Below are 19,312 nucleotides of genomic sequence, written 5' to 3'. Positions count from 1 at the left end.
ACGAGATATGCAAAAATTATCTAAAAATATAAAACATGTATCTATATTGATATAGATATGTATGTGTATGAGAGTGCGTGGGTTCGTGAAAGGGATATGTTAAAGGGATATGTAGAAACAATAGAAAAGATAGATAGATAGAAAGAGGAAGATAGAGAAAGAGAGAGAAAGAGAGAGAGAGAGAGAAAGAGAGAAATGTAGCTTGTGCGCAGAATCGTATACACAGACGCAATATCTTTCGAATCGTCCGTAGAATTCCCGTTCGTATCAGGGCGGGATGTAAAGCTTCCTGGGGGATGAGCCGCTTAGCCTCTAAACCTTGTGTGCTCTGCCATAGTCCTCCCGGCCCTCATCCCCTCTCACCGTTCACGTCCCTCGCCCTTTTGTACGGAGCCATCATCCGCGCTTGGCGTATGAGTGAGCGTCACATGGACGGGCGTACATACACATGGACAATCGCGATCGTATACAGAGAGTCGGCCCTCTCCGGGGATTATCCGGTCTCTATATTCGCGGGGATTATCTTTGGGAGAGCCGGCTCGTCTGCACGTGTGTATATGTGTATAAATGTATGCGTGTATTCGTGAGCACACCTGATCTCGTGTGTGCGAGCAAATCTTCGTTGGCTCCACACATACGTATACAACACAGAGACACATACATCCACGTACACACATGGAAACTCCTCTTACTTTACCTCGAATGACGTGCGATGTCGATCGTGCCACGTCGAATGCTGAACCTTCCTGCGTTGGTATAAATTTATCTGTATCTGCTGCGTGTGTGGTACACGTGTGACAGAGAAAAAAAATCGTCATATCAAATAAAGATCAAAAAGTTCCAAATGTTCACACTTGTGTTATTTGTATGATTACGTTATGAATTCGTCTGTCTAACATGTGTATCATATAAATTATGATTTAATTATATTTTTTTAAACAGTCAGATATAAATCAATGCAGGCAAAACAAACAGTATTTTAGACGTTTACGTATATAATAGAGAATGAAATATCTCGGTCGAATCGACGGGATCTAATAATCATATGAACGAAAATACATTCCCAGATAGTAGCTACTCTGCATTTTGTTCGATGAACGGAACTCGCATGACCTCCCGAATAATTCAATCGACGTGTTATCCCTACGATTGAATTTCCCATACATACGAAAGAATAAATAAATGAACGAATATACACATATACTCTTTCACTCACTCTCTCTCTCTCTCTCTCTCTCTCTCTCTCTCTCTCTTTCTCTTTCTCCCTGTCTCACATATGCAGATACACACATGACGCGCGCGCGCACGTATATCCGTCGATTTATACGTGCTCTTTATCCTACTCCGAACCTCCACAGGCTCTTTTTCTCTCGTTGCACCTACATCACCGTTCGCATGCACTCTCTCTCAATGCGTATGTGCGCGAGTCCAGGATTAATCCGGGATTATTGGTCGTGTGTGCGTGGCCCGTCGTCCAAATCCGAAATCCAGCGCACACAACTCAGCTAATCCTAACCATCCCCCCCTCTATCCACCTCCCAACCCTACCTTTATCTGTCCCTCTCTCTTTCTCTCTCTCTCTCTCTTTCTCTTCGTCCCTTCATGCACACCCTTCTCTCCTACGCAGCCCTTTCCACGCGGTCACCGTTCCTCTCCTCTTCTCTTCTCTCCTCGCCTCACTCCTCACTTCGTCCTCTTCCACCTCTCGCGCGTTAGCCGTATCCCGCGTATTCCACGGCATTGCGGCCCGTCATATAACGGGTGTACCGTGAAACACGTCAATAAAGCAGAGATACCGTGACCGACGAATATAATTACAGAAAGTTTCAGAGATTTAGAAATTAGACGCTTGGAATTTGTTAATATCTTGCAAAGATATATAATGTTCTATACGTAGTGCCTATTAGAAATGAAATGAATACCGGTAGCGATTAAAAAATAGGCGCTCCTATAGAAAAATCGATTATGTTAATTACATTAATATCAGTCATGCTTAGAAAATGTTTCGAATATGTTTATCATTAAATATATATTCCACGAATTTCTCTTTTGATAAATGATTGATAGGTCTCTTTGATTAATGTCGGTTCGATAATTCGCATTAAAAATAAATATAAAATGCTTTTCCTTTTATTTCTTTTTCTCTTTTTAATAATGTATCAATCGAATGAATTTTATTTCCATGTTAACCTTATAATGTTTCACCAAATGATTTATTTCTAAACTAAACAACAGAATTTGGGTTGTATGAAAGAATTCTATTAACTTGCTATCTCGTCACTAGTAACTGAGTTTCTGATCAAGAATTTTCTTTCGAAGAAAATCGACTATTTCAATACTCCATTTTAGCGACTTTCGAAGAAATTCTTTTCACTTTAGATTCTTCGTGATCCCCTTTAACGATTAGCCCGTCTATCTCTTTGAAATTTACTATCTAACTCTCCTCTTTCGCGAGATACCCAAGTTAAAAGAAAGTTAGCAATACGATTCTCTGTTTCTCTCCTAGGTCAAAATCGCGAGTTACGATTATCGATTTTGCATTTGACTTGTATTGTGCTTGGAAGCTATAGTACATCGTTGTATATCTAACTATCTACCGGGTGACGTGATACGATAAGTAAAAATTTGAAAATTTATGTTAAGCTAAATTTTCCCGTTTTGTACACACGTGCGTGCACATGTCCCAAGAGAATATCTACATACATGTATATGTGTTTATGTGTGCATGCTGCGTGCGTGTACATATACATGTGTGTGTGTGTATGTGTGTGTGTGTGTATATATCTATATCTCATGCGTTATGGACAATCGGCACGAACTCGTTAACGACATGGACCGATCGGATGCCGTAATGCTGGCCGTAAGTCGATGTATCCTAGAATACGCATAGATCGATTAAGGGTTAACCGAGCGTCGTTAATCACGCTCGAAGACCACGACGAAGCACGGGCTTTAAATGGCGATCGATCTTGTACTGGAGACGCTGGACCGAGTCTCTCTCTCTCTCTCTCTCTCTCTCTCTCTCTCTCTCTCTCTCTCTCTCTCTATCACATTCTATCTATGCCTATTGTACAACGTATGAAACGCGAGGCACGCGTTTCTCGCGACAATACATTGCTGTCTCGCACCTGCCAGTGGGCAGATCAAATATAAAAGGATGAACAGTACTAACGAGATACTATTCGAATCCTTATCTCAATCGGTGTCAAATAATCTAGAAGGTCATCTGTCCATTATAATATAAAGTACGTGGCATGAGATATAAAGTTTCAAACGACTTTTATGAATCTAAAACATTTATTCTTCTTTTTTTATATTTTTTTATGCTTTATGCGTGAAACATAAACTAGAGAGATTTCAGAGAATAATTTTGAAACACCATATAGAAGGGAAAAAATAAAGCTAATAAATAGAGATAAAACGAAGATGTACGAAGGAAGAGAAAATAAAAGAAATGAGAAAGAGAAAGAAAGAAAGAGAGAGAGGAAATATTCGAAAGAAAGAGATAGATATAGAGAGTCGTTCTTCCTTGAAGGTCGTCTCGAAAGCCAGGAGCCGATCTCTCGCGAGGGTTAAATGGCGTAACGAGAACGATCGTATGGCGCAAGACGATGGCGCTCCGTGGCTGCGTGTTCGCAGCTCGCCTAGCCGCATAGCCGGGGATTCGAATTTAATCCGGATTAGTTCGTAAGGGTCACAATATCCTCCTCTTCGTCCTCCTCTCTCAGTCTCTCTCTCTCTCTCTCTCTCTCTCTTCTTCAGAGTCCCTCGAAGCACCGTGTGCCACTGCTTCCCCTTCGCTTTAACTTCACGCATGTATATATACATATATACATATATATATATATACATACATATATATATATGTGTATCAACACGTGCACATCAGTACACACATTGCACATATACGTGAACAGGTAAATCCGAATGAAATACGCGCGCACTCGCACGATTATCCTAATTCCAAACGGTCGGATAACCATGCCAGAAGAAAGGAAGACGTTTTCCCCGCTCCTATTCTCGATACGCGTGTGTCAATGTACGTGAATGTGTGTTTTATACAGGGTGTTTTTAAAATCAGTATTGGAATTTTTATATAACGTAAAAGGTGTTAGAATAATTTAATATATTTCAAATATGAATATGATAAAATTAATAATACTATTAGACAATTAGACACGCACACACACACATACACACACATATATATTTGTTTGTACAAATTCGTATGATTTCGTAATAAAGATATCCTCGGTCGCTATTATCATCGATAATCGTTTTTAGTGTGGATCCATTTGAATTTAACTGGAATTAATGCAACCAAAAATTATAAAGGATATATCCGATTGATTTTCTATTATCCTGTTCATTATTTCCAATATGTTGTTCTGAAAATCAATAAATGTATGTATTTATTTCTCTTTCTCTTTTTTTTCTGTCTGTCTCATCTATCTCCGTCTGTCTGTTTCTCTCTCTCTCTCTCTCTCTCTTTCTTTCTTTTCTTTCTCCCCATCATCATTTTAATCATTTCATAAACTCAATTCATTCTCTCCTCGCCGTTTCATTACGATATACCGATCGATTCGATTCGCCGTGAATGGTCAAGGACATTCAAGGCGATCGAGACTCGAGCTCAAAGTTTTTCTGTCTTTTTCGATGGAGTCAGCCTGCATAACAGAATGAGCAGGAGGAAAAGGAGAAAAATGAAAAGAAGCAGGACGAGCAGGAGATAACAGGGAGATAACGTGAGAAAGGAATTGATGTAAAAAAGAGGATGAGGAGAGGGTAAGAGGGAAGAAGAGGATTAGCTACGATGCTTCGAGATTTAAGGTTGAATCCACGAGAATCCGTAGATTTAGGAAGTGCGTGTCTTTTCCTTCTCAACCTTCTAGCTGGGTGATAGTTAGGGTGAACGAAGGGTTCGAAAGTCAAATATGTACTTTTCGTCCCTGCATCGACTCCCTTCTTTTACTATTTCTCTTCTTCTTTTTGCCTTCGAACCGGCTGACACAGCGTCGATGAACGAAAGCATTCCCCGTAATCCGGCCAACTTCACGATCCTAACTTTTTCTAATCCGGTGACCGGTGTCTCGATTCGAAGCGAAAAACTATTCTTTCGCTAAGGAGATCGATCAGAGCCCTTTGACCTTTCCTGTCCTTTGTCATAATATCATTTTCTATCGAGTCCATTCGAAAATAGACATTTCATTTACTTTAGCGGAAATAAAGTTTTGTACGAAAATTTTGTAATAGAACGTGAGAGACGAGATTTGTTGAAGTAAGTAAATTCAAGTAAAAAACGTAAAAATGAAATTATACAAAAAAGAAAGAGGATCTTTATGACGTTCGAGTGACTAAATTATTATTACTGTGATAATAATCGAGTGATTCGATGAAATGCTTTTTGTTACAAATTTCTTTTGTTAAATATTGATAAAAGAATTCGTTGGATCGGTGTTTATCATTTCTATTTTATTCTATTTTATTTTCGTGTTAACAAAAAATAATAAGAATTTTGCAAACAGCTCGATAGTTCTGCTATTTCGATAAAATTTTAAAAGAATGCGACGACCACTCTTTTAAGCGACTCAATCGCGAGAGTCCCATACATTTCTGTTCGGTACTCGCACGATTCCCGTTCCTCTCGGCAAACGGACGCGCGCAAATTGTTTCCACAGCATTATCGAGGATCAAGGAAATTCCGTTGATAGTCTATCTCGTTTACGAGCTTTAACGGCCTCCGGCGAGAGGCCGTGTTCGTGCGTCTTCATCATTCTCGATGGAAGTATTCGACGAACGACACTCAAAGCGTCGAGATGATTTCTAAACGTATTCGATTCAAACTGATCGATCTTTCAATTAAACTTATAGAAATACAAATTTTCTAAACTGGAACATTAGAAAATGATAAATTAAGGAACATTGTTAAGGAACAGTCATTAATTTTTATCTTGTAAATAATATTTAAAAAATATGAATATGACAATTAAATAGTATAAAAATCTTGAATGAATGATCTATATATACATACGTGTATATATATATTTTTTTTATTAAACTCGAAAACTTATGGAATAATACGAGACGTAATTTTACCGAAAGATCTATTACTTTTATCTGATATTTTATTTTATATCCACTCGTTAAAATATGCTCTTACTTCTTTCGTACCTTTATGGTACAAGTATGATAATCCCAAATACATTTCGCAAACTTGACGAGAACTGATTTTCACACGGTCCTGTCCTCGAAAAGGTGACTTAATTCGGGCTAAAATTTACGGCCACTAGAGTCCCACGTTCGACTTGTTGTTCAGTCGGCCGAAACTCTGAGTGTAATGGAGTGTACGAGGATAACGCAGGTAATAAGACATCAAGAGAAAAAAAAAGAGAGAGAGGGAAATAGGAAAAAAGATAAAAAGGTATATTAGTGGAAAATCTAGAGTCCAAAAATGTCCAAATTACTATAATTTCACTAATCCTTTGGAAACTATTTCAATGGTAGATATATTAGCAAGAATAAGAATTAGATGATTTTTTATTATTGTTGTCGTACTGATTGTAAAATTTGAGTAAATAAATTCCAATAAAAATCGTAATTATAGTGAAAATTTGGACGTTTTTGATAAAAAAAATTGATAAAACACTCACCGGTACTGGAGGCTGACTTGCTAAGGTCAAAGCCTTCTTGTTTCGGACTCGCAGCAATTTCTTGCTTTGGGTGCTGATTGTGAGCAGAGAACGGTGTCTGATGGGAGGACGCACCAAGGGGAGTCTGCGACTGGCTAAGATGCGTGCTCGGCGGGGGTTGAGGGGTGCTCTGTTGCTGCGACTGTTGAGACTGATGAGACTGCGGACTCCTTGGTAAGGACGAGACACTGCTGGGTCTCGAAGGTGGCGACGTCTTATGCGTCAATGCCAACGCTTGACTCTAAAATCGCAAAGTCCGAGCATTAGGATAAATATATTAGCAGAAATTTCTGAGCAAATACTCAGGCATTTAATTTTATATATAAAGAATCCTTTATGATCCAATGCATTTAATTTACATAATATCTAAAATATTTTAATTATATTCTTTAAACACAAGATAAATACAAGAAGAAAAAAAATGTATTTAATCGACCAAATGTTCGTCGCATATATTATATTTAACATTCAATGATGCAACTTATGACATGTCGAAACGTTTTGTTCTTTTTTCTTTTCTTCCTTCTTTTTTCTAATTTCATCCTACCAATTCCAATTGAAGGAATCTCGCGGCGGAAGATTTCGGTGCTGGATTGGAGAGAGCGCCGGATGATCTAAGCGTCGTCGCCGATGAAATCTGAGCACGTGCTCAATTCCGACGTGGCGGTCTGCTAAGGCATAAGCGCGCCACGGACTTAGATTTATGTATGAGTGAACTGAACTTAACACTAACGGCTAAGCCGTCCATGGTGTCAACGAGGGTCAACTGGGCCCAGAATGCGACGATCTTACACCGTGGCAGCGCCGCGCCGGCAGGCACGAAGTGCGAAATGCACCGACGACCGTTCGTTTTCGCCAGCTCGAGAACTGGATCGTCGATGACGCCTCCGAGGAATCCGAGAGCGCGAATGAGCCAGAAACGAGAGGAACGTTTAACCCTCTGTCATCCTTTCTAATTCCGTGTTAACGCGCCATTGTCGTGCCGCCTATTTGCATTACCGTCACTTTGTCTCTCCATCTCCGTCTCTCTCACTCTTTCGTTCGACTAACTCTTTCATACTAACATAAGGGAGAACTTTTAGCTTTAGATTAGATTCTAAATAGATATCCATTCTTCTATCATATTCTATTATTATTTTAATACTGATATAAATGTACTTACACGTACGTTTGTCCTACGGTATTTTCTAATGAAATAAGAAATTAATATATTAAATATCTTCGATCATTTCTCCATCTTTATTTTCTTTTATATAAATTAATATTTAAGATGGAAGAAGTATATTATTTTTTATCCCGATTAACATCGTGCTTATTCAATAGACCCAAACAAATAAATCGATATATTTCTATCGAGATCCTTCGAGATACTACCAAACAGACAATCCTTTTATCAATCAATGGACTCTAAATTCCTTTAAAAAGAAATATTCTATCTCATTTACGTTTTTCTACTTTTCATCAAGAGAAAAATCTTGAGGTAGTATCATGTAATGGTGTCAAAGGAAAGAGCAAGGATGTCGAGGGCTCGATTAGCCTAGGAACCGGTAACGATGCCCAAGAGATTTTTTCACTTGCCCGGACTGTACCGGGGTACCGGCTACTGTTTCGGGAGCTGCTCGGAGGTATGCACTTGCAAAAAACACGTCAGACCGCTGAAGAGTCGGCTTCGAAAGGGAGGAGGATGGGAAGAAGAGTCGGGGCCTTGCCAAGAGCTCCGAGGAGGGTGGAAGGGCAACGAGGGGGCCCTATACTTCCATCTTTCTCCTACACACATATACACACATGTACATATATACTCTCTTTCTCTCCTTTACTTTTACGAACATTATCTTTGCCTCTCTCTCTCTCTCTCTCTCTCTCTCTCTCTCTCTCTCTCTCTCTCTTTCTCTCTCTTTTACGAATATTCTCTATCTTTGTCTTTCTCTCTATCTCTTTTTCTTTCTTACTTTATAAATATTCTTTATCTTTGTCTATCTTCTTTCTCTTTCTTCCTTTCTTTCTCTTTTATGAACACTCTTTATCTCCATCTCTCTCTTTCTCTTTCCAAACATGGCTCGTTTCGACGAAGAACGAAGAACGAGGACGAACGGCGAACTTCCGAACGCGGCAGCCCGTAAGAAGGGGCAACAGGTGGATGGGGTTAGCGGCTTATCCGGCTAACGCCCCGACCGGCATCGCCGTGTAACGACGACGTGACTCACGGGGAGGATGTCGCCCTCGCTTCGACTCCCTACTCGGATTCCGGCAACCTTCTCCTCTCTGCCTTCCCCTTTCGACTCCTTTTACCACCCTCTTCCTTTTTTTCCCTACCAACTTTCGTGTTCCATTTCTCTCTCTCTCTCTCTCTCTCTCTCTCTCTCTCTCTCTCTCTCTTTTTTTTTCTTGTTCTCTTTCTCTTTTTCTGTCGCTTTTTCAATTTCATAAAATCGTATCTACATCATAACACTTACGTTACGTATTACGTTTCATATTTCTTACATCCAATTTATTCATTTTCGACAAATTATAACGAAATACATTTTTTTAATCGAAGATCGTTGAGTTAATGATACGACAAATAATTGTCTCATTCTTTATCTTGCTTTCTTTTATACGATGAGTTTTTTTATAATGAAGATTATAATATTTTTAATCGTTTACTACTTTATAATATACATTTTTGTGAAACATTTCGCAATGTTTGTTTGGGATTGTTTTAAGTTTTCTATGGTATTATGGAAGATGATTAATGACATCGCAATTTTGTATCTTCCTTGAATCTATATATTTGTATGTACTTATAGGGTCCCCAATACAACAGTAATAAATACTCAATCTCGTTTTCTTATCGGCTACGTTGAACTGAAGTAAGGAAAAGAGAGGGAAAAGAAGACAAAAATGAAAAATCGTACGATAGAAAAGATATTCAATGGGTCCTGGGTCATCGGTGAGGTTCATCGATGGATCCTTTTATCTCGCGAAAAGGGAGATACGTGCCGACGATGTTTCCTGCTTGCTCGCTTCCCGTTAAGGCGATAACCTTAATCGGTATACTGGCTCTTAGTTCCTACCACAGTTCTTTACATCGTCGATAGACAACAGCGAAATTTCTCTACTATAGAATTTACTACAAGATAGAATTAGATTTATCTAAATATTATTTTAATAAGGAGGAATCAACGTTCTTTTCATTCATAGCAAAGTCCTTTTAATTCAATTGTAAAAGCATTTGAGAGTTAAACAATTAACGACGCACGACTATCAAACATATATATCATAACTTATTACTTCTATAATAGGATTGCGATTGCTAAAAAGTTAAATCTAACAAGATATGATGATAGAAGTAAGGGATGAGCGAGGGAGAGAATAATCGTTTTTGCATCCACGTTTAGAACGTAAAGAAGCAGTTTTTATAGATGGAGAAGGCAAATATTATAAGAAATGTCACAGAAGCCAGAAATCTCTAAAAAGCGTCCTGATTTTCTGCACGTTTCTTAATCGGTCGATTATTACTGGCGTGAAAAAGAGAGAGAGAGAGAGAGAGAGAGAGAGAGAGGGAGGGAGAGAGAGAAGCGGAAAGAGAGAGATAGTGGAATTAAACGGTTGTCATGGCCCGTCGCATGCTAATCGTGCAACAGTCTAATCGGGCTTATCGAAATATCGGATAGTCGATATCCACGAACGATAATTGGCCCCCCTCTCCTTTGTACGAGATAATCCGCAGATCGATGCTATCATGTTACATAAATCATTGTCGTTGTCGTTGTCGTTGTCGTCGTCGTTGTCGTTGTCGTCGTTGTCGTATAGAGTTCATGCTTCGTCAAACGTAACAGATGTTCATTTGAGAATATAAATTATACGATGAGAAAAAGGGGAAATCGGTTTTTTTTCTTTTTTTTCCTTTTTTTTTCTTTTTTTTTCAATGGAATATCAAATAATCAATTATTAACTCCGATCAGATTCTTTCCATTTCCTTTCATAACTACACGATCCATCTTTTATTTAGCTTTTAATCTCTTATCATATAACCGATTAATCTAACTCTTCAATTTGTTTCAACCTCATTAGTATTATATTTTTTGTATCACATTCTATCGTTCTCATAGATCTCTTATTAAATGAGTTTACAAACATAAAATCAAATTTTTATGCACGAAATAAAACGTAATAAATTCGTTGGTCTTCTTATATTTCGACATTGTTGAACCTGTTTGACAGATCTTATTATGTCACATCGATTATGTAACACACATATCACGAATAACTCGTACAGTCTCTTAATTTAAAAATCTATTAAATCTAACAGTTAAGAAGGTTTCATTTTCCCACTTCTACTCTCTCTCTCTCTCTCTCTCTCTCTCTCTCTCTCTCTCTCTCTCTCTCTCTGTTTTCTCTCTATCCGCTTTAGTCGACGTTTGACGTATCGACTCCGTAGGCCGGATAGATGGATCACGATAATTCCGGGAGCCTGGGGTGGTCAAATACCGTGACCATGCGTGCCTCGATCGTATCCTACCCACGTATCCAACGCACACACGACGCACTTTGCCATATAGACGCGCACAGTTTCACGAACTTCCAAGCACGCCTCGTCTTTCTTCGAAATCCTTCGCGCAACCTTCTCGACCAAACGTCCTTTGAAGAAAGATCGCAAAGTATCCTAAAGATGAATCGACAAATTATATGACTCTCTCTTTCTCTCTTTCTTTCAAAAAAAAAAAACACAAAAAATAAAAAAGGAATTTTTTTAAGTTCCCCTCTCTCTCTCTTTATTGTTTTATAATGTTTTATAATATAGTAAATCCTAATATAAAGATCTATTTTATTTCTCTTCATCAATACATCGAAATGATACTTGTTAGTATATAGTAAATGGAGAACGTTAAAGAGAATATGTAGTAGATAGAGCGCATAATAAAGTATTACCGAACCGAAACAAATTCATGGGTATATCTGAAAAAATATGTGAAGGGTGTGGACGCTTTCGGTGGTACAATATCGTTCAAAAGTTATCCATTGCCCTCTGATATTTAGAATTCTAAGTTTTAATCGTATCATCAAAATGGTCCGCTTTTAAAAATCTCATTGAAGAAGTTATTTTTAAATAATATCAGATCGACTGTGTTAAGTTCAATCGAACACTGCATTATATTTTAAATTATATATCAGAGCGATACATACGTGTATTTTTCGTATTTTATAAAAATCCTTTAATCAATCATGTTACTTCGAACTTTTTACACGCATCGTGTTTATCCAAAAAAAAAGGAACATTATTAAAATATTGTAGCTTCATTATTGGATTTGAAATTATAAAATTCACAAATTTTGTATTCTCGAATAATCACGAAAAAAAGGGTTGAGGGCTCTTGGTATTTATTCCGAATTGTTTTTCCCAGCGGAAATGAAATACCTGAAAGACGACGACGACGACGACGACGAAGACGGGACGATTCGTCGTAGGAGGAAGCCGCATCGCGAGGCGTACCGGTAAACGTCGAGTACGCACAAAAGCCGTTGTCTCAGGCTTGGTCAGAAGCATTGTCCTTATATTTCTTTTTTATTAAAAAGGATACTATTTCTTAGATGACACATTGCATGAAATAAAAGAGGAAGGACGATTTTTGGATGTTTGCTTTCTTTTTTCACTTTTTTTCTTTTTTGTTTTTCTGTTTTCGAAGAATATCTCCCAACCAGTGTCTTCTCGTTAATGAACTAACAGCATTATGGGATTAATTCTCTCTCTCTCTCTTTCTCTTTCTTTCTCTCTCTGTTTCTCATACTAATAGAAGTGAGATAATACCTTTCGTAAATCCATGCTGCTACTCGTGAAGCTTACGGCTTTCCAGAATTTGCGGATGGTAATGCGAGTAAAATCTTACAACACTATGCGATATTTAACCCATTAACCTTTTTCGTCTCGACGTAATGTTTCTAGCACGATGATTTCTATCCTCGTTACCACTGGTCGAGGATTCGAACAAAGAATCTGCGAGTATGTTTTGTGGATCGTATGAAATTAATAAATTCAAATAAGAATTGTTGAGAAGGATATGAGTAGGGAAATATATGAAAGAGGAGAGAGAAAAACGATGAAAAATATATTTATTGGAATTATAAATTAAATGCTTTTGTACGTACTGATTAAAGCTTTTTCTTTTTCTAATTAATTAAGTCTTCCTCTCCGATCAAACGATATGACTAAAGCAAACATCTCATATATAAAACTCATACGTATTCTTATTAACCATCGTTCTTTTTATTGTTAATTAGTGTAGAAAAAAAAAAGATGAAAGAAGACTTAAAATAAATCTTTATTCTTGGTAAAAGATTCCGTAATATTCATGTATATGTGCGGATGAATCCAATTTTTTTTTATTCACCGTTATCGTATTTCATTGTACTGGTTATTACGAAATATGAAAGTCGATGCTTACAAAAATATTCAAATCATTCTCGATCATATCTCTGAGTGTATGTGTACATACATAAGTACGCATAAATCTTTCGAGATAAGACGATCCAACGAAACCGAGTGATCAATGATCAAGAAACTAACTTTTCGTGTTAAGTCTCTCGTTAAAAAATATTTGATCGAATCGAAACGTTGTTAATTCGGTGACGATCAACGAGAGAGATCGAGTGGTCAATGGAGACGCGGTCTTATTGCACCGAATGCCAGAACACGAACATGATCGTGGCACAGGAAGAAGGCAGGGGCACATCCGTATCGTGGTCAGAACCCGTGACCCCCCGGCTACGTACACGTGTAAACGTTCCGTACTTTCATCCACGCAATACATTTGAGAGGCACGGCTTTACCAAGGATTATCTTCCAGCCCTCTTTTCCCCCTATCACTCCCCTCACTCTCGACCAGTGCCAGCCTCGAGCCTCGTTTTCAGTGTGAAATTTTAGACCGTATCGAGGATTAACATACGTATGAATATATATATATATATATATATATATATATATATACATACACACACACACATACATAATTATACACATGTATTTATTTTCTTGAACATTGACTTTGAACGTTGGTAAACAAATGAAGAAGAAATATTTTTTTGGAAAATTAAATGAATGAAAATAAATGTTGAATGAAAAAGCTTCTTTCCAATACACGTTAATGTTGGAAATTTTTTAGAGTTTACTTTGACAGAAAAAAAAAAAAATTGTAATTAATCATTAAAATTAATCATTGATAATTTATTTATTTATTTTTTCTTTCAAAAGCTTAGAGATTTCCGTTTAAAGATCGTTGAAAGCATTGCAATGGAATGAAGTACGTTTTAGTAGGAGATCAGAGAGGAGGGATAGTAGAGATTGACTGGGGTGGCCAATTGGCCGTGTAATGTCGGAAGGGGTTGCTTTTCGGTTAACTCACCCTCGAATATAGAAATGTGTTGACTTTATGAGCGTGTTATCTTCGTGAGACAAGCAAGTTTACAGCTTTTGTTGAATGTGTTAAATCGGAAGTATTGGTCTCGAAATGTTGAGTGATTACGGAATAACGAAATTGAAAAAAGACAAAGAAAAAGAAAAAAAGAAAAAAAAGAAAAAGAAGAAGAAGAAAAGATAAGGACCGATAAAATAAACTCACCTGTACTTGATCGTTTTTTGTGTTAGCAGCCATCCATGCCTCGACGAACGTGTCCATCGCGCTCTGAAAATCCATTCCCTTCCTAAGAACAAGCTCTCAGCGAGCATTCCAGGGCTCGCGAGTCACCGCCATTTATGACAGACACAGCACTGCCCGTTCGTTTGTTTACCTCCGTTTTTTCGATTTTAATTCTTTTGTTCTTTTTTCTTTTTTCTTTCTTTACTCTCCTTGTATATATATATATATATTATTTTCTTTCTTTCTCCTCTCTTTCACAAAATTAAGATATCGAAAAGAATAACGAAGATCCTTTTTAAAAGAAGAATCTCAATTCTGTCAAATAGATTCACACCATCACGCTGATTACTTTAAAAGTTTGCACGGGACTAGATAAATCGCGTTGTCTTCGTTTGAAAAATTTTAATAGACGAAGAAATCTTCAATACGAGATACGCCATAGCGAAAACTCTTGGAGGTATTAACCCTCGTAACGAAGACACGTGCTCTCAACGCAACTGTCTTTCTTTCTCTCGGATGAGAAGAGAAGAGCAAGCGTTGTTAACGAATCGGGAGCACTAGAATCCTCGATGAAAATTAAAGTCACTAATCACTCGCGAAAAAAAAAGAAATATCATTATCCGAGTCACACCTTCGATTTGATATATATATACATATATAGTATCTCGTTCAACGAACAACTTTGAGAAAAAAATCGAGATTATCAATGGTTGTTTGTTATTATATTCTCGTATGTACAATCCCTCGTAGAGTCTTCGTTGATGATTAGGATAGAATAAGAAAAACAAAGAAGAGAAAAAAGATAGAGATAGAGAAGGAAGATGACACGAGACAGATTAGCCAACAAGAGAGAAGGAAAAAGAGAGAAAGAGAAAGAAAGAAAGAAAGAGAGAGAGAGAGAGAGAGAGAAAATGTGAAAGAAAAAGACAGGTAGACAGAGAGGGCGGTCGAGGACGGACCGTAACAACGACACGTTCGCATCGAACGGCGTTCGAGCCGCGACTGTGCGTGACGAGGCGTCGCGGCGCTGGTTCTGCCCCTACGACACCCTACCCGCCGTCGCGCTCACCCCCACCACTGTGCCACCGGCGCTACTGCTGCTGCTACTGCTGCTGCTGCTGCTTCTGCTTCTCCTTCGCGCCTTTACTATCACTCTCTCTTTCTCTCTCATTTTCTCTATCCTTCTCTGTCTTTCACTCTCTTTTCTTTTTCTTTACTGTAGTTCTCTACTTCAACCCCTCCATGATCGTCTCCTATCTCTCTCTCTCTCTCTCTCTCTCTCTCTCTCTCTCTCTCTCTCTCTCTCTTTTTCTCTCTTTTTTTCTTTCTCTTTTCATTCCATTGTATATTTTATCCACATTCTTTAGATTTTTTATCATATATTCGTTTTCGTTTTTATCGTTAATTACGCTCATTTTCTTTCATTCTCTTGTCTGCACCCGATCTCCTCGTTATCACTGTCTTCCTTTCTCACTGATAGTATCCCTTCTCTCTCGGTCGTTCTACTCGGGGGTGTGTCTCGAGAGATAAGGTGCAAGACTACTACTACTATTGCACCTGTGCACCTGCAACACTTTCTTCTTAGCCTAAGTCCGTGATCATCCGAGCTTAGGCGCAACGATCAAGTTTACGATCTCTTTTCTAATCGATTATTGGTTTCATGTTATTTGAAAGCTTGTTTAAAACGGTATACTGAATGTTTTGAGGTATATAATATTATATGTATGCGTGGAATTTAGAATAATTAGAAAGAGTAAAATAAATGAAATCTTAACGATTCAATAACATTCTAAATACGTATCATTATTTGTGTAATATACACAATATTAATACTATATTATATTATATATTACAAATTTTGATTGTATTGATCGTACATGGAGTTCAAAGTTCGAAAGACTGTAAATGATTCATATCAAAGAGACGCGTATATGAAAGCGCGTCGTTGGGTATTTAGCTGGCGGCTTTCTGGCTTCGGATTACGATTGTAGAGAATTAATTAGTGGCATTACACATACGATGAAATACCGAATAAGTAAAATCTTTATTATTCCTCGGTCACTGTATCTACGAATTTTCGGTGCTTCTCAATTTCATTTTGCGATATGCCCATTTTCTCTTCTTTTGCTATGTTCAAATTTTGTTCCTCTCTGTTTCACTTCTAAACTAAACTAAATATATGTGTGAGTATGAATATGGTTTTATGTAAAGATTCTGTAGATCACTATATATATATATATACATATATATACTTGATATTTCGTCATTGGACTTAATCGATCGATTTTTTTATTTCGTTGCAAAGTCCAACAAAAAGAACAGATAAATCTCTACACTTTATTATTCTTTCAAAATTTGTATTAATCATGTCAATATGATTTTCAAAACGGATTTACAAAAGTGTAGGTGTATTATAAACATGATATATATGTTAAGCGGTTTTACGTAAAACAAGGTTAAACTTGCATGTTTATTTAAAACTATATTTGTATTAGTTACAATAGGATTTGAATATGTAATTGCGTGGGCCAGGTTTAAAAGAATGACCTTATATATATATTAGAGAGAAAACATATGCTTCTCACAAACATTTACAATATCTATTAAACATGCATGTATATACGACGATTACAGTGCTTGAAATTTTCCAATTTTTTTGTTTTAATATATGATAGTAGTTTAATATATGATCGTTATTTCAATTACATTTTGGATACATTAGAGTTTTTTTATTTTTTTTATACTTTCACATTAGAAGTTAGCCATGCGAGGACCAAAGTGAGATACCGACGATGACATTGTAGTTTATCATTTCCGGTTTCCGTTGGATAGCCTTATCTTAATTCGATTTAACATTTAATGCACCGGGAGATAAAAGAGTCTACGTCATTTCTAATTATGAATATATGCGAACGATGTAGTATGAGTTTCAATTGGAAAAAGAAACAGAAAGAAAGAACAGAAAGACAGAGAGACAGAGAAAGAGAGAAAGAGAAGAAGAAAGAAAAATTACATAAACTATTTGTTTTTTTACGTCATTGATTTCGAAAATAAAAAGGATTATAGATCTCTTCGCCATTTTAATCCCGACCGATTGCAGCATACTACTAAATCGGATAATCCGATGATCATGCTAAATATTCGAAAGTAAATTTCTCGTGTTAGCGACAACATCTGTCATGCGAACTTCCTTCCCATTGCAATATTTCCTATGTATGTATTTTAATTCCTATCTCCCCTCGATATTTATAAATCTAATAAAATCTACAAAATTAAAAGAAAATTAAAATATAAATGTCAAAGATCGTTCAATGACATTAAAAATGAATAAAATATTATTTATCATTAGTACTCTAGAATTGTATTCTTTACATTATGATTACTATACTCGTACATTACATGTTATATTAAATTAATTTGAAATGTATAGACAAGTATACATTTCTTAACACTTTATCGATTCAATGATTATCAGAATACAAGATCGATATGAAAAAGAGTGATTAAAAAATTCGATGTTTATATTTTGTTTTCACAAGATTTACCTTTACGTTTGAAATAATGATATGTTGCAAAGAGCTCCACCCTTGAACAGATTCACCCCGACGGATCCGGGATTCTCCGAAAGATTTTGTTCAGCGTTACAACGTTTTACACTCGTCAAATCCGATTTTCGAAGGAGAATGTGTACGAAAATGCCAACGACAGTGCCGAAATTTAATCTCGCCTATATCGCGATCACGCATGGTCTTATATCTTTGAGAAGAATATATCAAACGAGTTTGTGTTAAGATAAGAGCCTCGTCACATTTACGAATAACGTCTGGCTCATGTAATTTCATTGTAAATATTTACTTCTTTTATTCGCTTTAACTATTATCATAAACGATTGTTATAACTAATCTTGTGCATAAATAAATATATAATAAAATATGTATGGGAGGTGGAGAAAGATAGAGGAATGACGACGATAAATTAAATTTTACTTGATATCGTAAAAAAGATTGAAAGTGAGAGTATTGATAGGGATGGTGGATTAGCAATTTCGAATGACTATGATTCCATGGTTTTAATATTAAATGAAAAGCATTACGACATATGAATCCATGGAATATTCTAATAATTTTCATTAGTCTTATATATCCGAGTAAATATATCGAAAATCACGACGGAGAGGAAACGATTAGTGTTAAGTTAGCCAAGAAGCTGACATAGATTCTCAAAGTGTAAATCTCTCAGAGGAGGAGGCATCCACGTGCTTCAACGTTGTTCGACGTTCACGAAGGTAGATTTTAGATAGAAACTTCGATCAGTAAGGAAGGTACGAAGGAAAGGATCGAGCGAAGCGAGCAAGGAAGTTTCAGGGTAGACTGCTGGTCTCTATGCAGCCATAGCAGCTCGACAAATCCACTCACACGGACGCGCGCCTCCAGCCGCTTGCGGATGAGAGTAAAGAGGAGCTGTCGGTGGAGCTACGAAAAGGAAGGAGAGAAGGGTAGGAAGAGGTAAGAAGGGGTAGGAAAGGCGACAGTGGGGTAACGATTGCATCCGCGGATGCCTCCGATGCAATCTGTGTGCAAAGCGCTTCGAACTTGCGACTCCTACCAAGTCACGAGATAGACAAAGAGAGAGAGGGAGAGAGAGAAAGAGAGAGAGAGAGAGAGAGAGAGAGAGGGAAAGGAGGATTCGAAAGAGGAGGTGGATGAGGATGGTGAAGGAGTGAAAAGAGGTGGAGGGAGAAGAGGAAGCTCGGCCGAGCGGGGATAGAAAGGACGAGACAGGGAGAGAAAGAGAAAGAGAAAGAGACAGAGAGAAAGAGAGAGCCAAATGGAGGGGGTTAACGTTATCGTGGTGGTAGCCAAAGTGTTTTCCAGGTTCGCCTGGTGGGTGGCAAAGCTACACTCTCTGGGCGTGTACCGATGAGCTTGCAGGCGGAGCTTTCTCGTAACGCCTTCCAGGAACGAGAAGTATCTCCTCTCTCTCTCTCTCTCTCTCTCTCTCTCTCTCTCT

The 19,312-nt window shown here is 37.5% G+C and overlaps 1 protein-coding gene across 1 annotated transcript in view; it reads right to left on the bottom strand.

Annotated features, from left to right (window-relative positions):
• The window catches only part of LOC122630428 (homeobox protein dve-1), a 47,192-nt gene extending 31,854 nt beyond the window's left edge, over positions 1–15,338 (bottom strand). Inside the window, exons 1-2 of the mRNA XM_043814906.1 lie at positions 14,285–15,338; positions 6,651–6,930 (exon numbers count right to left, since the gene is read on the bottom strand). Coding sequence (XP_043670841.1) covers positions 6,651–6,930; positions 14,285–14,359 — 355 coding nt within the window. The 5' untranslated portion in view covers positions 14,360–15,338. The remainder of the gene's footprint in view (positions 1–6,650; positions 6,931–14,284) is intronic.
• Positions 15,339–19,312: the final 3,974 nt, after the last annotated feature.

The sequence above is a fragment of the Vespula pensylvanica genome, chromosome 7 (assembly GCF_014466175.1).
Source record: "Vespula pensylvanica isolate Volc-1 chromosome 7, ASM1446617v1, whole genome shotgun sequence".
Lineage (NCBI taxonomy): Eukaryota > Metazoa > Arthropoda > Insecta > Hymenoptera > Vespidae > Vespula > Vespula pensylvanica.
The sequence above is the reverse complement of the archived record's forward strand: the minus strand, read 5'-3'. Positions and strand labels throughout refer to the sequence as shown.